The sequence below is a fragment of the Podarcis erhardii genome, assembly GCF_964252035.2.
Source record: "Podarcis erhardii genome assembly, chromosome: 13".
In the NCBI taxonomy this organism is placed as follows: Eukaryota; Metazoa; Chordata; class Lepidosauria; order Squamata; family Lacertidae; genus Podarcis; species Podarcis erhardii.
In genome coordinates this window covers 6,418,812-6,446,211 of record NC_138502.1, presented here as the reverse complement: position 1 = coordinate 6,446,211, position 27,400 = coordinate 6,418,812, and the positions used below count along the sequence as shown (strand labels likewise).

The window sequence follows — 27,400 nt, the reverse complement described above, 5'->3', positions numbered from 1 at the left end:
AAGGGGAATAAATGGAGGCTGTAAAAGATTTTACTTTCTTGGGTGCCATGATCACTGCAGATGCTGACAGCAGTCACGAAATTAAAAGACACCAGCTTCTTGGGAGAAAAGCAATGACAAACCTAGACAGTTACAGATAGGTAGCCGTGTTGGTCTGCCATAGTCAAAACAAATCAAATTCCTTCCAGTAGCACCTTAAAGACCAACTAAGTCAGTTCTTGGTATGAGCTTTCGTGTGCATGCACACTTCTTCAGATACTTCTTCGTATCTGAAGAAGTGTGCATGCACACGAAAGCTCATACCAAGAACAAACCTAGACAGCATCTTAAAAAGCAGAGACATCACCTTGCCAACAAAGGTCCATATAGTTAAAGCTATGGTTTTCCCAGTAGTGATGTATGGAAGTGAGAGCTGGACCATAAAGAAGGCTAATCGCCGAAGAATTGATGCTTTTGAATTATGGAGCTGGAGGAGACTCTTTAGAGTCCCAGGGACTGCAAGAAGAACAAACCTATCCATTCTTAAGGAAATCAGCCCTGAGTGGTCACTGGAAGGACAGATCGTGAAGCTGAGGCTCCAATACTTTGGCCACCTCATGAGAAGAGAAGACTCCCTGAAAAAGACCCTGATGTTGGGAAAGATGGCGGGCACAAGGAAAAGGGAACAGAAGACGAGATGGCTGGACAGTATTCTCGAAGCTACTAATATGCGTTTGACCAAACTGTGGGATCCAGTGGAAGACAGCAGTGCCTGGCGTGCTCTGGTCCATGGGGTCACGAAGAGTCGGACACAACGAAATGACTAAACAACAACAACAAGGAGGATAGTGTGGCCACATGCACAACATAGTATTTAAGTTCTTTTAAATCAATAGGACTCATTAATCATTACTAGTCTTGTACGATGAAAAACGTCATTTACCATTCTGATTTGAAATCTTCCCTTCTGGACATGGAACACAATCGTAGCAGCAAAATTTCTGCCCTTCCTTCCTTTTCTTCCGATTACCGGGGTGGCAGTAGTTATTGCACACAGAAATAGGCAGCACCTGTCAACAGGAAATTATCTTATTTTTTGGGAGAGGGGTTTTTGAATACACTTTATGAGGGTTTATAGATAAAAATACAAAACTTAATATCAAATATTTTCCCTCTTTGTTTTGTCCAAACTAAGACTTTGATCTGAATACAATAAAAACATAAAGAGATATGGGAGGAAAAAAGGGATAAAGAAAGAAACAAAGAAAAAGAAATAGAAAAGAGGTTAAACGAAAGAGAGAAATAAAATTCAGAATGTAACTGACTTCTGGTTCTTCCTCTGTCTGCTATAAATAAACAATATTCACTTTATCCACTCCAATATAACACCCAGAAAGCCACGTTCTATACAAAAACATTATCTTCAGTCCTCAAATCAAAGTGTAATTATTTCTTTTTCTTTTTCACGCAAAGTTTCTATGAGAGGGTTCCAGTCTTCAACAAATTTTAAGAATGACTTTTCTCTGAACAAACATGTCAATTTTGCCATCTCAGCTAGGTCCATAAGTTTTAACACCTATTCCATTGTTAGAATAAAGGATCTTCCATCTTTGTCCAAATAAAAGTCTTGCAGCCATAATCCTATATTGTAGCAAAGTTCCATAGTCATTTTCTAATTGTATGTCCAAAGACCCAGGAAGAGTTCTGGCACAGAGAAAATTGCATAGAGAAAAGACCATGTGTAGGAAATATTTAAAAAATTCATAAGCTCCTAAGCCTGTCATGATAGGGTGAGGTATTCATGATTCATGAAATTAAAAGACGTCTGCTTCTTGGGAGAAAAGCAATGACAAACCTAGGCAGCATCTTAAAAAGCAGAGACATCACCTTGCTGACAAAGGTCTGTATAGTTAAAGCTATGGTTTTCCCAGTAGTGATGTATGGAAGTGAGAGCAGGACCATAAAGAAGGCTGATCGGCGAAGAACTGATGCTTTTGAATTATGGTGCTGGAGGAGACTCTTGAGAGTCCCATGGACTGCAAGAAGAACAAACCTATCCATTCTTAAGGAAATCAGCCCTGAGTGGTCACTGGAAGGAGAGATCCTGAGGCTGAGGCTCCAATACTTTGGCCACCTCATGAGAAGAGAAAACTCCCTGGAAAAGACCCTGATGTTGGGAAAGATGAAGGGCACAAGGAAAAGGGGACAGAGGACAAGATGGTTGGACAGTGTTTTCGAAGCTACCAACATAACCAAACCGTGGGAGGCAAGGGAAAACCGGAGTGCCTGGCGTTCTCTGGTCCATGGGGGTCACGAATAGTCGGAAAAGACTAAACGACTAAACGACTAAACAACCACAATTAATGATTCACACACCCTTTGAGGCCAACACCAGCAAGCTAATGGCACGAGTTAATGTAAAAGTCATCCTCACAGGTCACAGAGCCTTTGGAAAATTCTCTGGAACCAGAATTCATCTGAGAAGCACTTACCAGACTGCCTCCACTAACTGCAGCTTTTCAGTTCTGCTTGTAAGGTTTCCAATGAAGTTGGAAAATCCCTCCCCCACCCAAACCATCGAGACAATCATAGGAGAGAGAAAACCTACTTGGCCTAAACTTTACCTCAAATTGCATATGGTGAAGAAGAAGGATGGGGGGGGGGAGGCAAATGATAGACAATCTACATTATATGGCAGTGCATCTCTAATGCTGGTAAACATCAAAAACATAGCCCAAGTGACTTTTCTAAGCAAGTCTGGGGGATCGGTAATAACACTTTAGGAATACAGGAATGGTTAGGGTTTTGTCAGCACAGATCTGTCTCAGGAGACATTGGAAGAGTGGACCTTCGGGATGAAGTCAAACTAATGGAAAGTTACAGCACTACCTAGATATTAAAACGTGCCCTTCCAAAGTGCTATGCCCACTTACCATTTAAAAGGGATATCACCTATTTTTGCCTCTCTTTTTTTATCTATCTAATGTAAGCACTGCCATGTATAAATGAGGCATAGTAAACATTATTAAAACAAAATATTAGTTTTGTTTGGGAAGTTCATAATTGCATCCAGCTGGTACCAAAATTACTTTCATGTGTTTATGAAAGAAATCAGTAATGGTTATGTTGAGACACCTGAATAACCCATCTGACGACATCTGAATGACCCCAGATGCCAGACCTGTTTAAAACCTTTGGGCCACATAATCATGTCCTCATGAATGATGAATTCCTTTCCATCAAGAGCATAGGGATTCACCGATCCTATTTTTAATTGAATGAAGGACTTATTTGGAAATGTGACCATGTTCATTATGTCAAATCCACCTCGCATTTCTCTCTTATCAGTAAATGTTACTGTTTCTCCAGCTGAGTTGTTAAATGAAATGTCATGGAAAAAATGGTGCAGCTACGGAAAGAGACAAAACACATGAATGGAAAATAACACAACAGAGTTTTTGATAAAATGCAATGATTTTCTGCCACCATTCTTTAGGGATATTATTTACCTATACTTATGTAGCATCTTCTAACAAAGACCAAGCATGAATCAGTTGTTTGATATTAAATATTTTTCAGTGAATGATACATTCAATAACATTTCGGCATCTACTTGTTTCTGGCAATTGTGATCAACCTTTTACTTTTTACTAATCTGTTCATTGAAATTGTACAATATTTTGATACTCTTCAATTGCAACACATTACCTTCCAAGGCTTCAGATCTTGAAAATTTAATATTCCACTGTTTCCTGTTGCTCTTTTCTTTAAGCTAGTCAAGTATATGTGTTGCAAAACATGAGCCACAATGTAAACAGCCTGGTAGATACTGTAGCTGTGGCCGGTCATGCTCATTTCAAATACAGACCCTGGAAGACCCTGCAACCTTTCCTCCCCAGTACACATGTCATTGACCTCTATTGGCACACCGGGATTTGGAAATGTACAATCAAATGCTTGCTCCCAGAAGTCCTTGAAAAACCCATCTCCCTGTGTCCAGAAAATTTTTATTCCCTGAAGAAATTCTTGGAACTGTGGGAGATTTTGTGAATGAATTGTGAAGGAAATAGCACCTTGAAAGATCTGAAGGCCCCAACTCCTTTGAAATCCTGTTGATATGAAATCAATCTGAGTTGTTATAATCCACACCTTTTTAAATGATGATATTTCCCTATTTTCAGGATCGCTTAGAAATAGAATACTTCTGAGCCATATAATTGTCATAGATTCTCCATACATCATAAATGCATTGGCTTTGTCATCTGTTAAATGAACATAAATATTTAAGACTATATCACGAACTTCCTCCAAGTCATCAAAACGGGGTATTTGTGGGATTCTTTGTGTGAAGGCTAAACAGATTCCATTATGGGAAAGTAATGGCTCCAGGGTCTGCAAGAAATGTTCTCCACTAAGCAAACTGATAATCCCCATATGCTGATGGGCTTCATTGGGCACCATGCGGTAAAATGGTACTTGGCTTCCATATTTTTTGTCTGTGGGAAATGATCCATATGTGAGCTAAAAGAAAATGTAAGTACATTATAGATATTGGTTAGCAGCAGATGCCTGTTTATTAAAAAAAATACATTTTAAGGAATTTATGGGTTAAATCCAATAAGTTAGTAAGTTAGGTAGTTAGGTAGTTAGGTAGTTAGGTAGTTAGTTAGCGTATTGTCCTTCATCTGAGGATCTTGGGGTGTTTTCAGCATAGAAATGTGGGGGGGGGGGACACAAAATAGCAAATATAAACAAGAACAAGAACAAGAACAAGAACAAAACAATGGCCCCTACTCACTCCCAAAAGGTTTTATAAGTGAAAGGAAAGGGAAATTGAAAAATAAATGAATGGAGGCAGACAGATAACAGGAGTTGACAAGGAAGGGCCAAAGGCCAGGAAGGAAAAAAGGGCCAGGATGCTTGGGATGAAGTTGAAGGAGCAACAACTTTGAAAGAATTGAGGTAGTAAGTGCATGTGACAGAAGGATGTTAGAAGGCAGTGATTTCCCTTTTGTTTCAGTGAGTTTGGCAGGGAGTGAGGTTGGGAGCTGTAATTTCCAGGCCCAGGTTTGTTCATGGAGCAGGCAAGTGTCCTCCTTATGGCTGAAATGGAGATGGGAAATGCATTGGCTAGAAAGGAAATGCTAGGGAAATGGCGCTTGAAGGGGAATGCACAGAGATGTACTTGACCCACTTTAAACCAGATGGGGTGAAGTTGCAGAAAGCTCAGGTCAACTTAAAGCACTGCAATCTGTTATAACAACAACAACAACAACAACAACAACCACCATAATGTCAGTTAAAAAAAATCAGATTTAAATGTCAGTCAAAAATACTTCCTTTTTCTAAAGTTCAAAATGACTCCCAAAATGGTAAGGCAAGAGTATATTTTGTGATAATTTTTCAGAGATCCTACCTGTGGAATCTTGTAGAGGCTTATTGTGTCTGCCATATGGAAGGAGGTGTCAGCGCTAAGTCCCCCAATGATGGCTATGAGATTTTTCTGGGTGTCACATTTGTAGTTGGGAACAAATCGATGTGATTTGAAGAGCAGGTCAAGAGTGGTACGATAGGTCATTCTGGCATCATAGTAGCTGTCATAGATGTGGAAGCCGAGAGTGATATTAGGACAAAACTTGGAGTTCTCGTTTATCTCTTTCACGGCAAATGCCAAGGCAAGAATGTGCTGGTAGAATTTTGTTACTACACTGTAAGCAAAGATAATTCATGTACAACTTTGGAATGTGAAAATAAACATGCAACAATGTCATTTTTAGCTCAAATTGATTTAGATTGACGTGAAATTATTTTAAATGTCATTGATGTTTCTAAGCGATTAAGCTCAGTGCAGTTCATATAAAGATTATCCTCTCTCATGGCATGCCTAACACTTTGAAACACATGCTATCAATTTCTTTCTTGACCTCAGTTCTCTTGGTTCATCAGAGGGAATCTTGGGATACAGTCTACTATACTCCTGAAAGCTGTCGACTGTTACATATTTAAAAGTCTTTTTCTTTATTTCTCTAAAGGGGGGAAATTGTTTATTTAGGCAAAATGAAGGACCTTCCTTTATAAAGTAAATCAGGAAGACCAGCAATCACAGGGCTTGTCCAAGAGATTTTCTCTCAATTTTTATTTAGGCAAAATGAAGGACATTCCTTTATAAAGAAATCAGGATCACCAATCCCAGGGGCTTGTTCAAAAGATTTTCTATCAATAATTATAAATGACTCCTTGAGGAATGGTAGATGTATTGATTCAAGCATTTTTAGTGGCTCTCATCAGCTCTCTCCCACAGCACCTGAAAAAATAACTAAGACATTCTCTATCTTCAGATTTGCAATCTAAAACACATGACACAAAAGCAAATGAGATTTGGAATGAAGCAAAGAGGTGGAAGGCTCTTACTATGGAACATCAAACATATTCTGTGAAGGGTGCTCCCTGAAGGAAACTTCAAAGAAGACATAATAGACCTGAGAAGCAATCCCACCAATGATGAGGTCACCCGATTGGTACCACTGATGTGGAGGAGGGAATGGATAATTCATGGGACACCTAAGAGTATCTACTTTGCTCACAGCAGGAAGGAGAAGAGATAACATCAATAGCCACAGCATCCTAGTGGTCAGACTCTTCTCTAAACACACACCTCCTGTTTCCATTCAGAGCAGCTGCATGACTTGATCAGGCTACATTGGGTAATTCCTAACTCTGTCATTACAGCTTTAGAAGAATGGTTCACAACCAGCATTTGAGAATCAAAGGGTTACAACTATATACCCTATTAGCCAAGATTGCCAGCACTTTGATGCTAAATCTGATCAATATTATATGTGTGTGTGTGTGTGTGTGTGTGTGTGTGTGTGTGAGACACATGAGCATTATCCCTATTTCCTGCTTTCAATAGCATGTGGTTTCTTTATAACCACTTTGAGATTTGCTTATTGACTGATTTCTTGCGTCCTAGAAAGCCTGGGAAGGTTCAGAGAAGTGAGCAAATTATAGTGATTTGGATAATTGCTGGGTGAGATAATAACATTTACATTGCTTTGGCTGTAAGTATCAGTTATGCTAACAAACATGCCGAACTGCCCCCCCCCCTTCTATCATCTGCTCCTTAGGGGCAGAAAAAGTGACAAATACAATTTTCCATGGTGAGCAAACACCAAAAGAAAAGTAAGACTGAAACTTTCGACTTTGATGACTCAGAGAAGTACTGTAGTAGATGATCCTGAAATGAAAGGAGGCTGGACAACTGCAGTTTTTTCAAAGAAATGTGAAGCTACAATTTCTTTTTGCCAAGAATGGAGAGCCCGTGGGGTTCCAGGTCCTGCTGGAATACAGCTTCCATCATTTCCGACCACAGACCATGTAGGCAGGGGCTGATTCCTAAAGTGTTATTACTCAGACCAGATGGGTGGGAGATTCCCTGCTCTTGATGAGGATGCACTTCTTCTGAAGGAGCAAGTTCGTAGCTTGTGGGTATTCCTGGATCCCTTGCTGTCACTTGAGGCCCAGGTGGCCCCAATGGCCCAGAGTGCCTTCCATCAGCTTTGGCTGGTAGCCCAACTACACCCCTTTCTGGACAGGGATCACCTAACTACTGTTGTCTATGCCCTGGTAATCCCAACGTTAGATTACTGCAATACGTAGGGTTGCCTCTGAAGATGGTTCGGAAACTCCAACTGGTGCAGAACTCAGCAGCCAGGTTGATCACCAGAACTAGACGGTTTGACCATATTACACTGATCCTGCTCCAACTGCACTGGCTACCGATTAGTTTCTGGGCCCCATTCAAAGTGACCTATAAAGCCTTAAATGGCACAGGACCAAAATACCTTAAGGAACGCCTCTTCCCATATGAACCTACCCGGACCCTGAGATAATCCTCTGAGGCCTTTCTTCATGTGCGTCCTCCTCAATAGGTCAGGAGTGTGGCAAAACAAGAAGGGGCCTTTTCCTCTTCAACCAGGCTTTTGCCTGACCTATACCCTTTTTAAAATGCTGACTTTTTCATGGGTGGTGATGGAGTAAATCTGCTTTCTATTTTGATTTTATGTAAGTGACTTAATGTGAACCACCCTAGGACCTTCGGGTATAGGGCGGTATAAAAATAAAATACATAATAATAATAATAATAATATATCTGAATGGGAAATTGCCCCAATATACTGGCATCATCATCATGGGTTGACAAAAGAGTTTACTCCCTTTCTGTGAAGCGTGTTCCCAATCCAAATGTCCACCCATCTCTCACAGAGCTATTTATAACAATAAAAATGGTTTCAAGGATTCTGAATTGATGTGTAACGTGCACTTTGATCCTCTGCTGAAACCCTCAAGATGCCACAAAGCGGTTTCTCTAGTGCGGCATTTCTAAATTAATGGAATCAGTTTACGATTTCCCAGAAGTGTTTTCAATATGTTTTCTTGCTTAAATGTGTTTGGCAGTTCAGCTGTGGGAAGGTGGCTGGAGGTGACTCAGTGTGGAAGAAAACCTATAGAGGAAACCACAAGTTTGACAACTTTGCCTTTCAACCGACAAACCAATATGACTTGCTATGGATAATACGTTTTGAGGAGGAAACACCCGGTCTCCATTTGTTTGATTTGGACCCCGTTAAAAGCAGGAAATGGAGAAGCTGCCTTCCATTCTTGGGCATCATAGAATTCTAGAGTTGGGACAGACCTCAAGTGTCATCTAGTACAAGCTTCTTTAATGCAAACTGAGATTGTGGCTGACAGGAAAATAGGATAACCTTTATCAATGTTATCAATAACATTTTTTTTTTAAAAAAAAAGTTACGCATATTGCCAGCACACCTGGAAATGAATCTCATGAGACATAACCTGCCACTTTATTAGCAATAAACTGGAGGTTGTGACATAGAACACTGAACAATAAATTAAACAATAATGTTAAAATAAATGCAAGTGTTTTCAACTAAATATCATTTATTTGTTATATAAAGCAGGTGGTGGGGAACATTTGGCCTTCCAGAAGGGAAGATTTCAAACCAGAAGGGTAAATGACATTTTTCATCGTACAAGACTAGTAATGATTAATGAGTCATATTGACTTAAAAGAACTTACATACTATGTTGTGCATGTAGCCACTATCCTCCTTAGAGTGGCATGAACATTTTTTCTGATGCCTTCCAGAAAGTTTATAAAAACTTTCAAAAATGAATATTAATTAAAATGTTTTACAAAATGCTACAATATGTTCAGCTCAAAAGGTAATTCAGATAATATTACATGACCACCAATTTCCTTAATTTCAGAAGATTGAGATAAACAGGTGCAGGGGCTGTTTGAGGGAACAAGATTGAGGGAAATAGTGGAGGTTGCCCTCCCTTCTCCTGAAGCTTCCAGTGGAGAGGAAGGCAGTACAGTGGTACCTCAGGTTACAGACACTTCAGGTTACAGACTCCATTAACCCAGGAATAGTACCTCGAGTTAAGAACTTTGCCTCAGGATGAGAACAGAAATCATGCAGTGGTGGTGCACCACCACCAGCAAGCCCCATTAGCTAAAGTTAAGAACAGTTTCAGGTTAAGAATGGACCTCCAGAATGAATTAAGTTCTTAACCCGAGGTACCACTGTATTGAATAACAATTGTTAGTTTTGGAAAGTAACAGCTCAGAGACAGATGAACAGAAGACTTGGGAGCTGTTGGGGGAAGAGCCAGGTGAGACAGAGCAGCCAACTGACATGTCATCACTGGAGAGCATTTCTGCCCCTCTTCTCCAAGAGCTCAGCGTTCATTGAGTGTGCAAGAGCAAAGGACTCAGGGACAGCTCCTGGCAGGGGAAGTGCTGTTGCTAGGAAGGGAGGCAGGAGGAGCTCATTTGGAGAAAAACCATTAATCGGGAGCCAGACTGATTCCTTTGTCTCATGCTGTGATGATTTAACAAACTCATTAGTAAGAACTCTATCTTGTTTTTCTCTGCTCCTTGCATCCACCAGAGGAGGGAGAGAATTACCTGGATTCTGACAAGAGGAATGATAACTTAGATGTAAGAGGCAAAGAACACACATGAATTTCAACTGGAGTTTGGCCTTATGCTATTTTTTCAGAGCCTCAGTGCTACCTCGGGTTACAGATGCTTCAGGTTACATACGCTTCAGGTTACAGACTCTGCTAACCCAGAAATAGTGCTTCAGGTTAAGAACTTTGCTTTAGGAAGAGAACAGAAATCGTGCTCCTGCGGCACGGCGGCAACAGGAGGCCCCATTTGCTAAAGTGGTGCTTCAGGTTAAGAACAGTTTCAGGTGAAGTACGGACATCCGGAACAAATGAAGTACGTAACCAGAGGTACCACTGTTTTTATAACAATAAGAAAAAGTTTCAGGGATTTTGTATTCATGTGTAATGGGCAGTTTGTTCCTCACTTGATGCCACAAAGCGGTTTCTCTATGTACGACATCTATAAATTAATAGAATCAGTTTACAATTGCCCAGAAATGTTTTCAAGATGTTGTTCTTGCTTATTTGCTGCTCTGGGAGGGAGAGTGGGGTATAAATATATATGAATGAATAGTAAATCTCTTTAATCTGTAAACTAAAGCTGCAACCATCATTTAAAATGTATATCCTACCTAATTCCCCACAGTGGTAATTAAAATGTGTTTGGTAGTTCAGCTGTGGGAAGGTGGCTAGAGGAGAACTATAGAGGAAACCACAAGTTTGACCACTTTGCTGGTCAACCAACAAACCAAAATGTCTTGCTATGGACAATATGTTTTGAGGCGGAAACAACTGGTCTCCATTGGTTTGATTTGGACCCATTTAAAAGCAGGAAATGGAGAAGCTGCCTTCCATTCTTGGGCATCACAGAATTCTAGAGTTGGGAGAGACCTCAAGAGTCATTTAGTACAACCTCCTTTAATGCAAACTGAGATTGTGGCTAACAGGAATATAGCATAACCTTTGTCAATGTTATCAATAACATATTTATTTTTTTAAAAAAAGTTACGCATATTGCCAGCACACCTGGAAATGAATTTCATGAGACATAAACTGTCTGAACTTTATTAACAATAAACTTGAGGGTGTGACATAGAACACTGAACAATAAATTAAACAACAATGCTAAAATAAATATTCTAAATGCAGGTGTTTTAATCTAAATATCATTTATGTGTTATATAATGCAGGTGGAGGGGAACATTTGACCCTCCAAATTTTGCTGACCTATAACTCCCATGGTCCCTAGCCACTAGCCAGACCTGCTGGAGATAAAAGGAGTTGTAGTTTATCAGCATCTGGAGGGCTCCACCTTTCAATCACTTGGTGTCGCAATGCCAGGCGATGAGTCTTTTTGAAGGCACATTTCCACAGATGCATTCTCTTGGAGCAGATAGTGTCTTCCACAGCAAAATTGTGCCTTTGCATCCATCTCTCTAGCAGTTGCTGCTACTTACGGCAAATGCACAATCAGGAACTCATTTAAGCTCCTGGATATTCCCCTGAAATAACTGGTACCTTTGCCACACTTACTGTCAATGATATAGTCAGATGAGGGGTAAATGGTTGTTGATGGTCAGGAATGGTCCAGCAATGAGAATCATTCCTAGAAGAAATTTGGCCCACCAGCCAGAGGTTCCCTTCCCCTGTGCTAGGTTGTTGTAACATTTAATTTCACAAATCTGAACTTTTTAGTACATGCTTGTACTTCTCCCACAAAAGAGTTAGAGACCAGAGGTACCTATAGTAACAACTTTATACTAAACTCCTTAATATATAAGAGTACAATAGAATGAAGAACTAAGATGCAATCTTGAGGAGAAATCTTTACATCTTTCTCCTTATTAGTTGCTCCCTGCTGTTCAGCTCAGGCTTCAGAACAATGATGTACCATTTGGGGACAAAGATGCATCCCAGCAGTCCAGCACTGGAGGACAAGATAGAGAAGATCTCCACCACCACCATGGATTTTCCTTTGGTGCTCAGATAGGTTGGAACAAAAGAAAGCCAAACACTGCAGAACAGCAACATGCTGAAGGTAATAAACTTGGCTTCATTAAAACTGTCAGGTAATTTGCGAGCTGCAAATGCCACAATGAAGCTGGCAATGGCCAGGAGGCCCATGTAACCCAGGACACAGTAAAACATGGTCACTGAGCCTTCATTACATTGCACAATGGTTTCTTCTGTTAGTGAGTGCATGTCTAGAGCAGGGAATGGGGGAGAGGTCATCAACCACCCAGTACAAATACTCACTTGAATGAGTGAGCCGGAAAGGACAACGCAGTTGCTCAGTCTTTTTCCCACCCACTTCCTCATCTTGGTCCCAGGCTTGGTGGCCATGAAAGCTGCAACTACAGTGATGGTTTTGGCCAACACACAAGAAACAGCCACAGAGAAAATGATGCCAAAAGTGGGTTGTCGAAGAAGGCAGGTCATTTTGCCCGGATGTCCAATGAATAGAAAGGATGAGAGGAAGCAGAGTAGGAGGGCAATGAGAAGAGCATAGGTGAGATCCCTGTTGTTGGCTTTGACAATGGGAGTGTCTTTGTGTTTAATAAAAGTTCCCAGCACCAAAACTGTAATTAGGGCAAAAAGAACAGCAACTGATGTTAAGCCAATCCCTAAAGGTTCCTTATAAGAAAGAAAGGTTATTAACTTGGGAATGCATCCATTTTTGTTCTTGTTTGCATACTGGTCTTCTGGGCATCTGAAGCAGTCATCCATATCTGAAAAATAGCATAAGGCCAAACTCCTATTGTTTTCATGAGTGTCCTTTGCCTCCTACATCTAAGTAATCATCCTTTTCTCAGAATCCAGGTAATTCTCTCCCTCCTCCAGTGGATGCAAGGATCAGAGAAAGGCAAGAAAGAGTTCTTACTAATGAGTTTGTTAAATCATCACAGCGCGAGACAAAGGAATCAGTCTGCCTCCCCATTAATGGTGTTGCTCCGAATGAGCTCTTCCTGCCTCCCTTCCTAGCAACAGCACGTCCCCTCATGGTAGCTGCCAGGAGCTAGCTGTCTCTGAGTCCTTTGCTCTTGCACCCCCAGTGAACACTGAGTTCTTGGATAAGAGGGTCAGAAATGCTCTCCAGTGATGACGTGTCAGCTGGCTGCTCTGTCTCGCCTGGCTCTTCTCCCAACAGCTCCCAAGTCTTCTGTTCATCTGTCTCTGAGGTGTGACTTCCCTAAACCAACCAGTGTTATTCAATACAGTGGGACCTCTAGTTAAGAACTTAATTCATTCTGGAGGTCCATTCTTAACCTGAAACTGTTTTTAACCTGAGGTACCACTTTAGCTAATGGGGCCTCCTGCTGCTGCCTTGTGGCTGCTGTGCAATTTCTGTTCTCATCCTGAAGCAAAGTTCTTAACCCGAGGTACTATTTCTGGGTTAGTGGAGTCTGTAACCTGAAGTGTCTGTAACTTGAGGTACCACTGTACTGCCTTCCTCTCCTCTGGAAGTTTCAGGAGAAGGGAGGGCAACTTCCACCATTTTCCTCCTCCTCAATATCGTTCCCTTCAGTCCAGTCCCTGCACCTGTTTATCTCAATCATCCGAAATCAAGGTAATTGGTGGTCATGTAATATTATCTGAATTACCTTTTGAGCTGAACATATTGTAGCCTTGCTTAAAACATTTTGATTAATATTCATTTTTGAAAGGTTTTATAAACTTTCTGGAAGGCAGCAGAAAAAATGTTCATGCCACTCTAAGGATAGCGTGGCTACATGCATAAATAAAATAGTATGTAAGTTCTTTTAAATCAATATGACTCTTTAATCATTACTAGTCTTATACGATGAAAAATGTCATTTACCCTTCTGATTTGAAATCTTCCCTTCTGGACATGGAACACAATCGTAGCAGCAAAATTTCTGCCCTTCCTTCCTTTTCTTCTGATTACCAGGGTGGCAGTAGTCATTGCACGCAGAAACAGGCACTACCTGTCAACAGGAAATTATCTTATTTTTTTGGAGAGGGGTTTTTAAATGAACTTTATGAGGGTTTATAGATAAAAATACAAAACTTAATATCAAATATTTTCCTCTCTTTTTTTGTCCAAACTAAGACTTTGATCTGAATACAGTAAAAACATAAAGAGGTGTGGGAGGAAGAAAGGGATAAAGAAAGAGAAAGAGAGAAACAAAGAAAAAGAAATTAAAAAGAGGTTAAACGAGAGAGAGAAATAAAATTCAGTATGTAAGTGACTTCTGGTTCCTCCTCTGTCTGCTATAAATAAACAATATTCACTTTATCCACTCCAATAAAACACCTAGAAAGCCACTTTCTGTACACAAACATTAACTTCTATCCTCAAATCAAAATGTTATAATTAGTTTTAACAGCTATTTCATTGTTAGAATAATGGATCATACCGTCTTTGTCCATATAAAAGTCTTGCAGCCATAATCCCATATTGTAGCAAAGTTCCATGGTCATTTTCTAACTGTATATCTATAAGACCCAGGAAGAGTTTTGGCACAGAGAAAATTGCATAGAGAAAAGACCATGTGTGGGAAATATTTAAAATTTTCATCAAGCTCCTAAGCCTGTCATGATAGAGTGAGGAATTCATGTTTCACAGACCCTTTGAGGCTAACACCAACAAGCTAATGATACGAGTTAATGTAAAAGTCATCCACACAGGTCACAGAGCCTTTGGAAAAGTCTCTGGAACCAGAATTCATCTGAGAAGCACTTACCAGACTGCCTCAACTAACTGCAGCTTTTCAGTTCTGCTTGTAAGGTTTCCAATGAAGTTGGAAAATCCCTCCCCCACCCAAACCATGAAGACAATCATAGGAGAGAAAAAACCTACTTGGCCTAAACAATGGTGATCACTTTACCTAAAAATGCATATGGTGAAGAAGAAGGATGGGGGCAAATGATAGACAATCTACATTATATGGCAGTGCATCTCTAATGCTGATACACATCGAAAACATAGCCCAAGTCACTTTTCTAAGCCAGACTAGGTGAGCGGTAATAACACTTTAGCAATACAGAAATGGTTAGGGTTTTTTCAGCACTGATCTGTGTCAGGAGACAATGGAAGAGTGGACCTTCGGGGTGAAGTCAAACCAATGGAAAGTTACAGCACTACCTAGATATTAAAACGTGCCCTTCCAAAGTGCTATGCCCACTTACCATTTAAAAGGGATATCAACTATTTTCGCCTCTTTTTTTTTTTTTTTTGTCTATCTAATGTAAGCACTGCCATGTATAAATGTGGCATAGTAAACACTATTAAAACAAAAGATTAGTTTTGTTTTGGAAGCTCATAATTGCATCCAGCTAGTACCAAAATTATTTTCATGCGTTTATGAAAGAAATCAGTGATGCTTATGTTGAGACACCTGAATGACCCATCTGAAGACACCTGAATGACCCCAGATACCAGACCTGTTTAAAACCTTTGTGCCACATAATCTTGTCCTCAAGAATAATGAATTCTTTTCCATCAAGAGCATAGGGATTCACCGATCCTATTTTCAATTGAATGAAAGACTTATTTGGGAATGTGACCATGTTCATAATGTCAAATCCACCTCGCATTTCTCTCTTATCAGTAAATGATACTGTTTCTCCAGCTGAGTTGTTAAATGAAATGTCATGCAAAAAATGGTGCAGCTAAGGAAAGAGACGAAATACATGAATGGAAAATAACACAACAGAGTTTTTGATAAAATGCCATGATTTTCTGCCACCATTCTTTAGGTGTATTATTTACCTATACTTATGTAGCATCATCTAACAAAGACCAAGCATGAATCAGTTGTTTGATATTAAATATTTTTCAGTGAATTAGAGATGCAATAGCATTTCAGCGGCTACTTGTTTCTGGCAATTGTGATCAACCATTTACTTTTTACTAATCTGTTCATTGAAATTGTCCTATATTTTGCTACTCTTCAATTGCAATGCATTACCTGCCAAGGCTGCAGATCCTGAAATTTTAATATTCCACTGTTTCCTGTAGCTCTTTTCTTGAAACTAGTCAAGTATATGTGTTGCAAAACACGAGCCACAACATAAACAGCCTTGTAGATGCTGTAGCTGTGGCCAGTCATGCTCAGTTCAAATAGAGACCCTGGAAGACTCTGCAAGCTCTCTTCCCCAGTACACATGTCATTGACCTCCGTTGTCACACTGGGATTTGGAAATGTACAATCAAATGCTTGCTCCCAAAAGTCCTTGAAAAACCCATCTCCCTGCGTCCAGTAAAGTTTTATTCCCTGAAGAAATTCTTGGAACTGTGGGAGATTTTGTGAATGAATTGTGAAGGAAATAGCACCTTGGAAGATCTGAAGGCCCCAACTCCTTTGAAATCCTGTTAATATGAAATCAATCTGAGTTGTTACAATCCACACCTTTTTAAATGATGATATTTCCCTATTTTCAGGATCTCTTAGAAATATAATACTTCTGAGCCATATAATTAGCATAGATTCTCCATACATCATAAAAGCATTGGCTTTGTCATCTGTTAAATGAACATAAATATTTAAGACTATATCATGAAATCCATCCAAGTTATCAAAACGGGCTGTTTGTTTGATTCTTTGTGTGAAGGCTAAACAGATTCCATTATGGGAAAGTAATGGCTCCAGGGTCTGCAAGAAATGTTCTCCACTATTATCATCGACAGTGAAGAGCCCAACCCAAGTCCATCCAAAATGCTTAATCAAACTGATAATCCCCATATGCTGATGGGCTTCATTGGGCACCATGCGGTAAAATGAAGGTACTTGGCTTCCATAATTTTTATCTGGGGGAAATGATCCATATGTGAGCTAAAAGAAAATGTACATACATTAAAGAGATTGGTTAGCAGCAGATGCCTGTTTATTCAAGAAACACTTGTTTAAGCAACTTATGAATTAAATCCAAGTATGTATGTATCTATTTGTTTAATTTGTATGTTGCCCTTCATCTAAATATTTTGGGGTGTTCTCAGCATAAAAATGTCAAATAAAAACACATTATATAAACAATAACAATAACAAAACAAAACAAAACAAAACAAAACAATGACCTCCCTACCACAAGGTTTTTGTAACTGAAAGGAAAAGGTGGAATTGAAAATACAAATGAATGAAGAAAGACAGACAACTAAAGTAGACGAGGAAGGGATATTAGCAGAGAAGGAAGGGGGAAAGTGCCAGGGATGATATTGAAGAAGCAGCAAGGACTTTGAAATAATTGAGATAGGAAGTGCATGTGACAGAAGGATGTTAGAAGGCTGTGAGAAGGTTTGTTCAAGGAGCAAGCATGTTGGGGGTGGCTTGACTGTGTCCTCCTTATGACCAACATGAAGATGAGAATGGATTTGTTAGAAATGGAATGCCAGGGAAATGGCTCTTGTAGGAGGATGTACAGAGATGTACTAGGCCAGCTTTAAACCAGATGGGGAAGAGTTGCAGAGAGCTCAGCTCAGCTTAACACACTGCGGTTTGTAACAACAACAACTACTACTACTACTTCTTCAGATTTAAATGTCAGTCATAAACTCTTCCTCTTTCAGAAGTTCATAATGTCTCCCAGAAAGGTAAGTTTATTTTGAGATACCCTTTCATAGATCCTACCTGTGGAATCTTGTAGAGGCCTAATGTGTCAGCCATATGGAAGGAGGTGTCAGCGCTAAGTCCCCCAATGATGGCTATGAGATTTTTCTGGGTGTCACATTTGTAGTTGGGAACAAATCGATGTGATTTGAAGAGCAGGTCAAGAGTGGTACGATAGGTCATTCTGGCATCATAGTAGCTGTCATAGATGTGGAAGCCAAGAGTGATATTTGGGCAAAACTTGGGGTTCTCGTTTATCTCTTTCACGGCAAATGCCAAGGCAAGAATGTGCTGGTAGAATTTTGTTACCACACTGCAAGCAAAGTTCATAAATGAACAACTTTGGAATAGGAAATCAACATGCCACAAAGCCTTTTTTAGATCAAATTGATTTAGATTGACATGAAATTATTTTACTTTTCATTGATGTTTCTAAGCTAATTAACTCAGTTCACTTCATATAAAAATTATGCTCTCTCAGGGCATGCCTAAGATTTGAATCACCTGCTATTAATCTTTTTCTTGACCCTCTCATTTCTCTTGGTTCCCCAGTCAGAATCTTGGGAGACACTCTAATCCTGAAAGCTATCAATTGTTACATATTTTAAAGTCTTTTTATTTATTTCTCTAAAGGGGAGGAATTTTTAATTTAGGCAAAATGAAGGACATTCCTTTATAAAGTAAATCAGGATTACCAATCCCAGGGGCTTGTCCAAAAGATTTTGTCAATAATTAAAAATGATTCCTTAAGGAATGATAGATGTATTGATTCAAGCATTTTTAAATGCCTCTCTTCAGCTACACATCTACCACAGCACCTGAAAAAAATATCTAAGACAATATCTATCTTCAGGTTTGCAATATAAAAAGCATGACAGAAAAGCAAAGGAGATTTGGAAAGATGCAAAGAGGGGGAAGGCTCTTACTATGGAACATCAAACATATTCTGTGAAGGGTGCTCCTTGAAGAAAACTTCATAGAAGACATAAAAGATCTGAGAAGCAATCCCACCGATGATGAAGCCACCTGGTTGGTACCACTGATGTGGAGCAGGGAATGGGTAATTCATGGGACACCTAAGAGTATCTACTTTGCACACAGCAGAAGGGAGAAGAGATAACATCAATAGCCACAGCATCCTCGTGGTCAGACTTTTCTCTAAGCACACACCTCCTGTTTCCATTCAGAGCAGCTGCATGACTTGATCAGGCTACATTGGGTAACTCCTAGCTCTGTCAATACAGCTTTAGAAGAATGGTTTACAACCAGCATTTGAGAATCAAAGGGTTGCAACTATATACCCTATTAGCGGAGACTGCCAACACTGTGATGCTAAATCTGATCAATATTTTATATATATATATAAAGACGACACATGAGCAGACAGAACCTTTACTGCCTCTTATTCCAATTTCCTACTCCCAATAGCACGGGGTTTCTTTATAACCACTTTGAGGTTTGCTTGTTGAGAAAGCCTGGAAAGGTTCAGAGAGGTGAACAAAGTATAGTGATTTGGATAATTGCTGGGTGAGATAATTACGTTTTCATTGCTTTGGCTGTAAGTAGCAGTTTTGCTAACAAACATGCTGAACTGCCCCCCTCCCTTCCATCATCTGCTCCGTAGGGGCAGAAAAAGTGACATATACAATTTTCCATGGTGAGCAAACAACAAAGGAAAATTGAGAGTGAAACTTTTGGCTTTGATGAAAAGAGGCTGGTCAACTGCAGTTTTATCAAAGAAACGTGAAGCTACAATTTCTTTTTGCCAAGAATGGAGAGCCTGTGGGGTTCCAGGTGCTGCTGGGATACAGCTTACACCATTTCCCACCACTGACCATGTTGGGAGTGGCTGATTTTTTTGGGGGGGGGGGTAATTTCCTTATCTCTCCTCCAAGAAATAAATCTGAGGGAGAGAGTAAATGAGGGGCAATAATAAATTTTAATTTTAAGGAATGCCATCAGTCATGTTCCAGATAGAGTATCTATTCGTATTATTATTATTATTATTATTATTATTATTATTATTATTATTATTATTATTATATTTATTTTTTAAAAACTACTCTAGTGTGCCTTTTTTTTTTTTGTAATATGGACCCCTTTAAAAGCAGCAAATGGAGAAGCTGGCTTCCATTCTTGGGCATCGTAGAATTTTAGAGTTGGGAGAGACCTCAAGAGTCATCTAGTACAAGCTCCTTTAATGCAAACTGAGATTGTGGCTGACAGGAAAATAGGATAACCTTTATCAATGTTATCAATAGCAATCTCTTAGTAAAAAGTTATGCATATTGCCAGCACACCTGGAAATGAGTCTCATGAGACATAAACTGTCACTACTTTATTAACGATAAACTTGAGGGTGTGACACAGAACACTGAACATATTACACTGGAAATTTGCAGAATCCATCATGGAGCCTGGGCTTTGTCATTTGTTTTGGTTTTAGATCATTTTTATCAGTTTCCAATAAAACAGCCAATTAACATATCCATAATCATAACCCAATTAAAAATAAACTAAGATAAAAAAACAACCAAATTGCAGTCCAAATTATTAATTTTTCCGGGTTTCCCATAGTCTGGACCTCTGAAGTATATCTCCAATATCTTCATGCCTGCCTTCTTCTTGTTGTTCTCATATTTTCCACATTCCGATCTTATTGCTTTAAGGTTCCCCATCCCTGGCTGTGCAATTCTCAATCATGTCAGAAATCATATATCCTTTCATCCATCGAATACAGCTTTATTTGTGTGTGTGTGTGTGTGTGTGTGTGTGTGTGTGTGTGTGTGTATTCAACTCTCTATTTCCCAGTGCAGCTTTTCCTGTCTTTATTCCAATATTCCAATCCAGGCTGTTGTCCAAGTCTATCATTTGAATTTTAATGACACATCAACAAGTAGTTAAATCATTCCAATCCGATCTGTTATCCAAGCTTGTCGTTTGAAATTTATACGTTGTTAAATTGTTGCTGTACTCAATGATTTCCCATTGTCAAATTGTTAAGCATACTGTTTGCAATATTGCAATGTAAATGAACTGTATTCCACAGAATAAGTTATTTGGCGATCAATCAGCCTTCCCAGAAACCACACAATCCCCCCCAGGCCCTAGAAGCGGGGTTGCTAGACATCCATTTAGCTTTCTCTCTCGCTCATAATGAAGAAATTCTGCAAACAGATGCACTGTCTGTTATTCCAAATTGTTGTCTCAAGTCATTATAAAGTCAGCTAGCAGGTATTTCCCACTTCCCTCGAAAAAGGGAGGAATTCTCATTTTTCCATGCTGCGTCGTATTAACAAGCGCCATCTTGTTTCTTCTTTTATCTTTATCAAGTCTTTCAAGTCTGAGTAAAGCGGCACAATTGAGTACTTAATTATAAATAGAAGTCCATCTGTACTTTTCAAAAAAATAGGTTTCTTGGTGAGCCTTGGCATAGAAAAACAATTGTAGATATTAAGAAGAGAAAAAAAAGGACATATCAATCACCTCCGTAATCCAAACACCATGATGAAAATCTCTTTTGAAGTCTGAGCTTATACACCAGGGAATGTGCCGTTTTCTGGTTTTTTCTCAGTCTTCTTCAGTCCAGACTATGTCTGTTTATTGTCCAAATCTAATTATTTTATCAAACAGATATTTCCGGCTTATGAGAGTGACTTCGGAGAGTGCCAACTGATTTGTGCTCTGGGACCCAGCGTCCTGCCACTTGCACCTTGATGCAAGCTGACAATCTTAGACAATCTGCAGGTCTACAAGACAGTCCTCCCCCAGCCTGGGGAGTCTGCCAGGGCTAATTACCCCCATATCAACCCTGAATTACCGGCACAGCTGGGGTCCGATTGTGTGGGAGTAAGCCATTTCTCACCGCCAGAAACAGGAAGCCAGGCTTTGTGGCTTTTACCTAGCAGTTCATAAGCTGGCTGAGAGGGAATGGGAACAGCAAAAGAAATGATGGAAAGCCCAGAGTCCCCTCCAGACTGTTGCTATTTTGAAGAAGGGAATAAATTCCATACTGGCAAATTTAGCTATTTGAAATTAAAGTGAATTAAAAAAATGGAATAAGGAGTGTGTGGGGGGGGGGATACATTCAAACGCGTGGAATAATAATTGCTAGTCATAATTGCTGGTAAATCATAAAATCTCTCTCCAAGCAAATAAGGGTGAATGCTCAATAAACAAAGGGCATTATATAACCTCTCCACAAGCTTGGTGAAGAACGAATTCTCAATAACCACTTTGCTTGAAGGCACCCAAAGTAGACCATTTAAATAAATTTCACTGATTAATATTAATCTATTTTCTCCTAAATTTAGTGTTATTTTTCTAGAAAAGAGGTGCTGGAACACACCATAAATGCCTCTGTTGTTTCCTTACAATGGCAATGGCACCCACCAGGGAGGTGCCCAAACTGAGTTCTGGCAAGTTCTGGCTGGACAACCAACCAAAAGCCCTTCCCAAAATCAGTACCCTTCATATGAAACAACACAAACAATACAAAAGGTGGGAGAATCAAGAGTTAACTTTAATTCTTTCTTCTCCTTAGTTGTTCTCTGCTGTTCAGTTCTGGCTTCAGAACAATGATATAGCATTTAGGGGCAAAGATGCAACCCAATAACCCAGCACTGGAGACCAAGATGGAGAAGATCTCCACAGCCACCATGTATTTCCCTTTTGTGCTCAGAAAAGTTGGGATAAAGGACAACCAAACACTGCAAAATAGCAACATGCTGAAAGTAATAAACTTGGCTTCATTAAAGCTATCAGGTAGCCTGCGGGCTATAAAGGCCACAATGAAGCTGGTAAAAGCCAGGAGACCCATGTATCCCAGGCCACAATAAAACATCGCAATGGACCCCTCATTACATTGCAGAATGATTTCTTCAGTTACTGAGTGCATGTCTAAATCAGGGAATGAGGGCGAGGTTGCTAACCACACAATACAAATACTTACTTGGATAACACAACAGAAAAGGACAATGGAATGAGACAGTCTTTTCCCTACCCACTTCCTCATACTGGAACCTGGTTCGGTGGCCATGAAAGCTACAACCACAGTGTTGGTTTTGGCCAACACACAAGAAATGGCCACTGAGAAGATGATGCCAAAAGTTGGTTGTCGGAGCAAGCAAGTCACTTTGCCAGGTTGGCCAAAGAATAGGAAAGAAGAGAGAAAGCAGAGTAGGAGGGAGACAAGGAGAGTGTACGTGAGGTCCCGGTTGTTTGCTTTGACAATGGGGGTGTTTCTATGCTTAATGAATATTGCTAGCACAAAAGTTGTGACTAGAGAAAAAGAAATAGCAATTGAGGCTAAGCTGATCCCTAATGGTTCTTCATAAGAAAGAAAGTTCAGAGTTTTGGCAACACATCTGTTTTTGTTCTTGTTTGGATACTGATCTTCTGGGCACATGAAACAGTCGTCCATATCTGAAAGGGGGAAAAAATAGAACAAGTTCACATTCCAGTGGCAATTTATTTAAGATTCATGGTGAATTTCTCTGCCTCTCACATGGTAGCTACTGCTCCTATTAATTTGAATCCATTTGTTCAAGGGTTAGCGTATTGGAATAGAATGTATCTATTATAGTGATGTACAGCATGTAAGAGTTGTATTAACAAATGGAATACTGGGAGTGACGGGAAGCTGCATAACATCCTTTTTGGTGCATTCTGGCACTCCAACCATGAAATTAGGCAAAAATCAACATATCGAAAGGTGATGAATAACTTCATTGCCTAACAGACATTTATTCTTTCTTTATGTTCATAACATACCACTCTGGTTTGAAATCTTCCCTTCTGGGCATGGGACACAATCATAGCAGCAAAATTTTTCCTCTTCCTTCCTTTTCTTCTGATTGCCAGGGTGACAGTAGTCATTGCACACAGAAATAGGTACCACCTGTCCACAAACAGAGAAGATTTTTTAAAATAATAATATAAAAAGTTCTGCTGTTCAAACAAAGAAATTGAATACTCAGGTCAGTAATGCACCCTAAACGGCATCAGTCCAGTATACCTGAAGGAGCTTCTCCACCTGCATTGTTCTGCCCGGACACTGAGGTCCAGCACCGAGGGTCTTCTGGCGGTTCCCTTCCTGCGAGAACTGAGGTTAAAGGGAACCAGGCTGAGGGTCTTCTCAGTGGTGGCGCCTGCCCTGTGGCACGCCCTCCCATCAGATGTCAAGGAAATTAGCAACTATCTGACTTTTAGAAGAAATCTGAAGGCAGCCCTGTTTAGGGAAGTTTTTAATGTTTGATGTTTTATTCTGCTTTTAATCTGCTGGGAGCTGCCCAGAGTGGCTGGGAAAATGGGCAGCTCCCAGCCATTTATAGCCGGATGGGCAGGCTATAAATAATAAATTATTATTATTATTATTATTATTATTATTATTATTATTATTATTATCATCATCATCATCATCATCATCATCATCATCAGGATATAGCCTTGATATTGCCCTGTTCCTCTTCAGGGGTAAGGAATTTTTTTCCAGCAGTCATATGTAAAAATGTGGGACTTTCATACTAACTGCAAAATTGTAACGCTTACCTTTGTAACTTGCGGTCCAGCTAAGTACACATGCATACACCAAGGAGAGGGGGCATGGCCTGGTAGGTATTTGAGGACCAAACAGATCTGGTCTGCATTAGCCTCTGGTACTGAGGTTCTCCACACACAAAGTCAGAAAGTGTAGCTTCAAGCCCTGGATATGCAAGGGATTGACATTCTTTTCCCATTCAAAGCATTTGTTCTGGTGACCACAACCCAGTAAAAATTGTGATGGCCAACTTGTGGCATCAGAACAACTTTGTTCTGAATTTCAGAGAACCCTCCCATATTTAAGAAAGACACAACACGAACACGTCACCTGCCAAAAATACAGCATTGTTTTGGCAAAGCAAAATGTTGCATCTGAATTTTGGATGTGGAGGGCAGTGAGATTCTCTAGGTAAAGGTAAAGGACACCTGGTTGGTTAAGTTCAGTCAAAGGTGCCTATGGCGTGCAGCGGTCATCTCACTTCGGAGCACATGGAAGCGTCGTTTACCTTCCCGTCACAGTGGTACCTATTTATCCAGGGATGCAGGTGGTGCTGTTGTCTAAACCAAAGAGCCTCTTGGGCTTGCTAATCAGGAAGTTGGCAGTTCAAATCCATGTGATGGGGTGAGCTCCCATTGCTTTGTCTCAGCTTCTTCCAACCTAGCAGTTCGAAAGCATACCAGTGCAAGTAAATAAATAGGTACTGCTGTGGTGGGAAGGTGAACAGCATTTCCGTGTGCTCTGACACTTGTCACGGTCCTCCATGTGCCTGTAGCAGTTTAGTCATGCTGGCCAAATGAGTCAGAAAGCTGTCTTTGGACAAACTCTGGCTCCCTTGGCCTGAATCAAGATGAGTGCCGCACCCTGTATATGCTTTTGACTGGACTCAACCTCCCAGGGGTCCTTTATCCTTACCTTTTCACCTATTTATCTATTGCACTGGGATGCTTTCGAACTGCTAGGTTGGCAGCAGCTGGGACGGAGCAACGGGAGCTCACGCCGTCACGGGGATTCAAACTGCCCACCTTCCAACTGGCAAGCCCAAGAGGCTCAGTGGTTCAGACCACAGTGCTGCCTACGTCCCCTTTCATATTCTCTATGGTCCTATCCAGTAGAAACAGAAATGATTGTACAGAAAAGGGGATTTTCATGTATCCAAATGACACATCTGGAAAATGAAGGGAAGCCAAAGAATACCCTAGAATCCAAACCTGGTGAATACCATTGTACCACACAATCATGTCCTCATGAATGATGAATTCTTTTCCTTCAAGAGCTTCAGAATCCACCCATCCAACTTTCACTTGACGGAAGGACTTGTTTGGGGATGTGAAAAAATTCATGATGTCAAATCCACCCCCCATTTCTCTTTTATCATTAAATGAAACTGTTTCTCCAGCTGAGTTATTAAAATAAATTCTTTGAAGAAAAGAGTGGAGCTAATTGAAAGAGAAAGAGACACAGCATAATAACATAGTGAACATTTACAAAAACCCACCTTAACCAATATTGTTTAAATAGCTTCATCCAACAAAGATCAATACATAAAAAGAGCTATTTTGCAAAGACCAAGGAAAAATATATGCTGCAAATGTAAAATGTTTTAAACATTGGTTGAAAACTAAAAATTAAAATTAAAAATCCAGGCCCAATATACTCAGAAAACTTCATCTGTGAATGAAAAATACAACACTATTGCGGGCATTCAGTACTAGTTCTACTCATAGTAGAACTCTTGAATTTAATGGACATAACTAAATTAATTTTGTTAACTTTACTGGGTCTACTTTGAGTAGGACAATTCCAAAATATCAGATGCTCACAATAACTCAGAGTAGGACTTCATTGGGGCTCCCCGTGTTCTGTACAACAATATTATTGTTAAGTTACAAGCATCCATTATCTGTACTTTCTGGAAATGAGTCAAGGCATTCTTATTTTCCATGTGATTTTCCAGATTGATGAAAAGATCTCTGCCTAGGTGTTCATTTTCTGTTGTTTTTAAGCCTTAACTCTGTTTTTCTTCTTCTAATTTAAAAATCATTGTAGCTTTTTTTTTTTAATGATCATCTTGGGAAGGCAGGGCACAAATCCATTATTATTATTATTATTATTATTATTATTATTATTATTATTATTACATTAGTTAGTTGTGAGTGGCTATCCATATGTAGTAGCGCCTTGCACAAATTATTTCATTGAAATAAGGTTTCCTTTCCATGACATTACCTGCCAAGGCTGTGGCTCTTGAAGTTCAAATCTTTTATAGCGCAACATTATCCGGTCCTTCATTCTAGTAGAGTAAATGGCTTGCAAAGCATGAGCCACAACGTAGACAGCATTGTAGATACTGTAGCTGTGGCCAGCCACACTCATTTCAAACAGTGGCTCAGGAAGGCTCCCCAATCTCTCCTCACCAGTACATGTTTCATTTACTTTGGCTGGCTCATAAAGAGTCGGAAATGTACAGTCAAATGCTTGCTCCCAGAAGTCCTTGAGGAAACCATTTCCTGAGGTCCAGTAAGGCTTTGCAACTTGAAGAAAATGCTTGAACCCTGTAAGTTCTTTTGAATGACTTGAGAACGCAATGGTGCCTTGAAAGAACTGGAGATCCCATCCTCTTTGAAAGCCTACTAATACAAAATCAGTCTGGGTTGTCAAGATCCACACTTTTCTTAACGACATGATTTCATTATTTATAGGATCCCGCATAACTATAATTACTGTCAGCCACGTCAGTGTCAAAGATTCTCCATAGATGATAAATGTACTGGCTTTATCATCTGTGAATGGTATATAAATATTTGAGGCTAGGTCAAGAACATCACCAATTTCATTGAAATGGGGTATGTGTGGGATTTGCCGTGTGAAGGCTGAGCAGATACCATTCTGGTAAAACAAGGACTCCATTGTCCGCAAGAAATGTTCTCCACTGTTATCATTCACAGTAAAGAGTCCAATCCATGTCCATCCAAAATGCTTCAACAATGTGATAATCCCCATGTACTCTTGGGTTTCATTGGGCACCATGTGGTACAAAGACGTAACCTGTCTTTTATTGCTCTCCTCTGAAGGAAATGAACCATATGTCAGCTAAAAATAAATGACGAAATAGGGTAGAGATGTGTTAGGGCTGTTTATATGTGAGAATGTGCTTGTTTGTCCATGAAATATTTCCTGAAGTTGTTTGTAGGTTCTGTGAGTATTATACTAGGAGTATTTCAGCTAAACTTTCTAGAGATATGGAAACAGTATACGATTTCTAGGAATTGTCATCCCTCAGGAATTGTAGAGGGAGTGGTTTCTTCAATTCCACTTTTTATCAACAGTTGTTCAA

General features: G+C 39.8%; 1 protein-coding gene across 1 annotated transcript in view; it reads right to left on the bottom strand.

The window, feature by feature from the left end:
- LOC309328521 (vomeronasal type-2 receptor 26-like) overlaps positions 1-27,012 on the bottom strand; it is a gene marked incomplete at its 3' end in the record, with an annotated part of 30,347 nt that extends 3,335 nt beyond the window's left edge. The window contains exons 1-4 of the mRNA XM_081838517.1: positions 26,293-27,012; positions 25,261-25,502; positions 23,298-23,424; positions 923-1,049 (exon numbers count right to left, since the gene is read on the bottom strand). Of these exons, the coding sequence (XP_081694643.1) occupies positions 923-1,049; positions 23,298-23,424; positions 25,261-25,502; positions 26,293-26,973 (1,177 nt within the window). The 5' untranslated portion in view covers positions 26,974-27,012. The remainder of the gene's footprint in view (positions 1-922; positions 1,050-23,297; positions 23,425-25,260; positions 25,503-26,292) is intronic.
- Between the last annotated feature and the right edge of the window lie 388 nt (positions 27,013-27,400).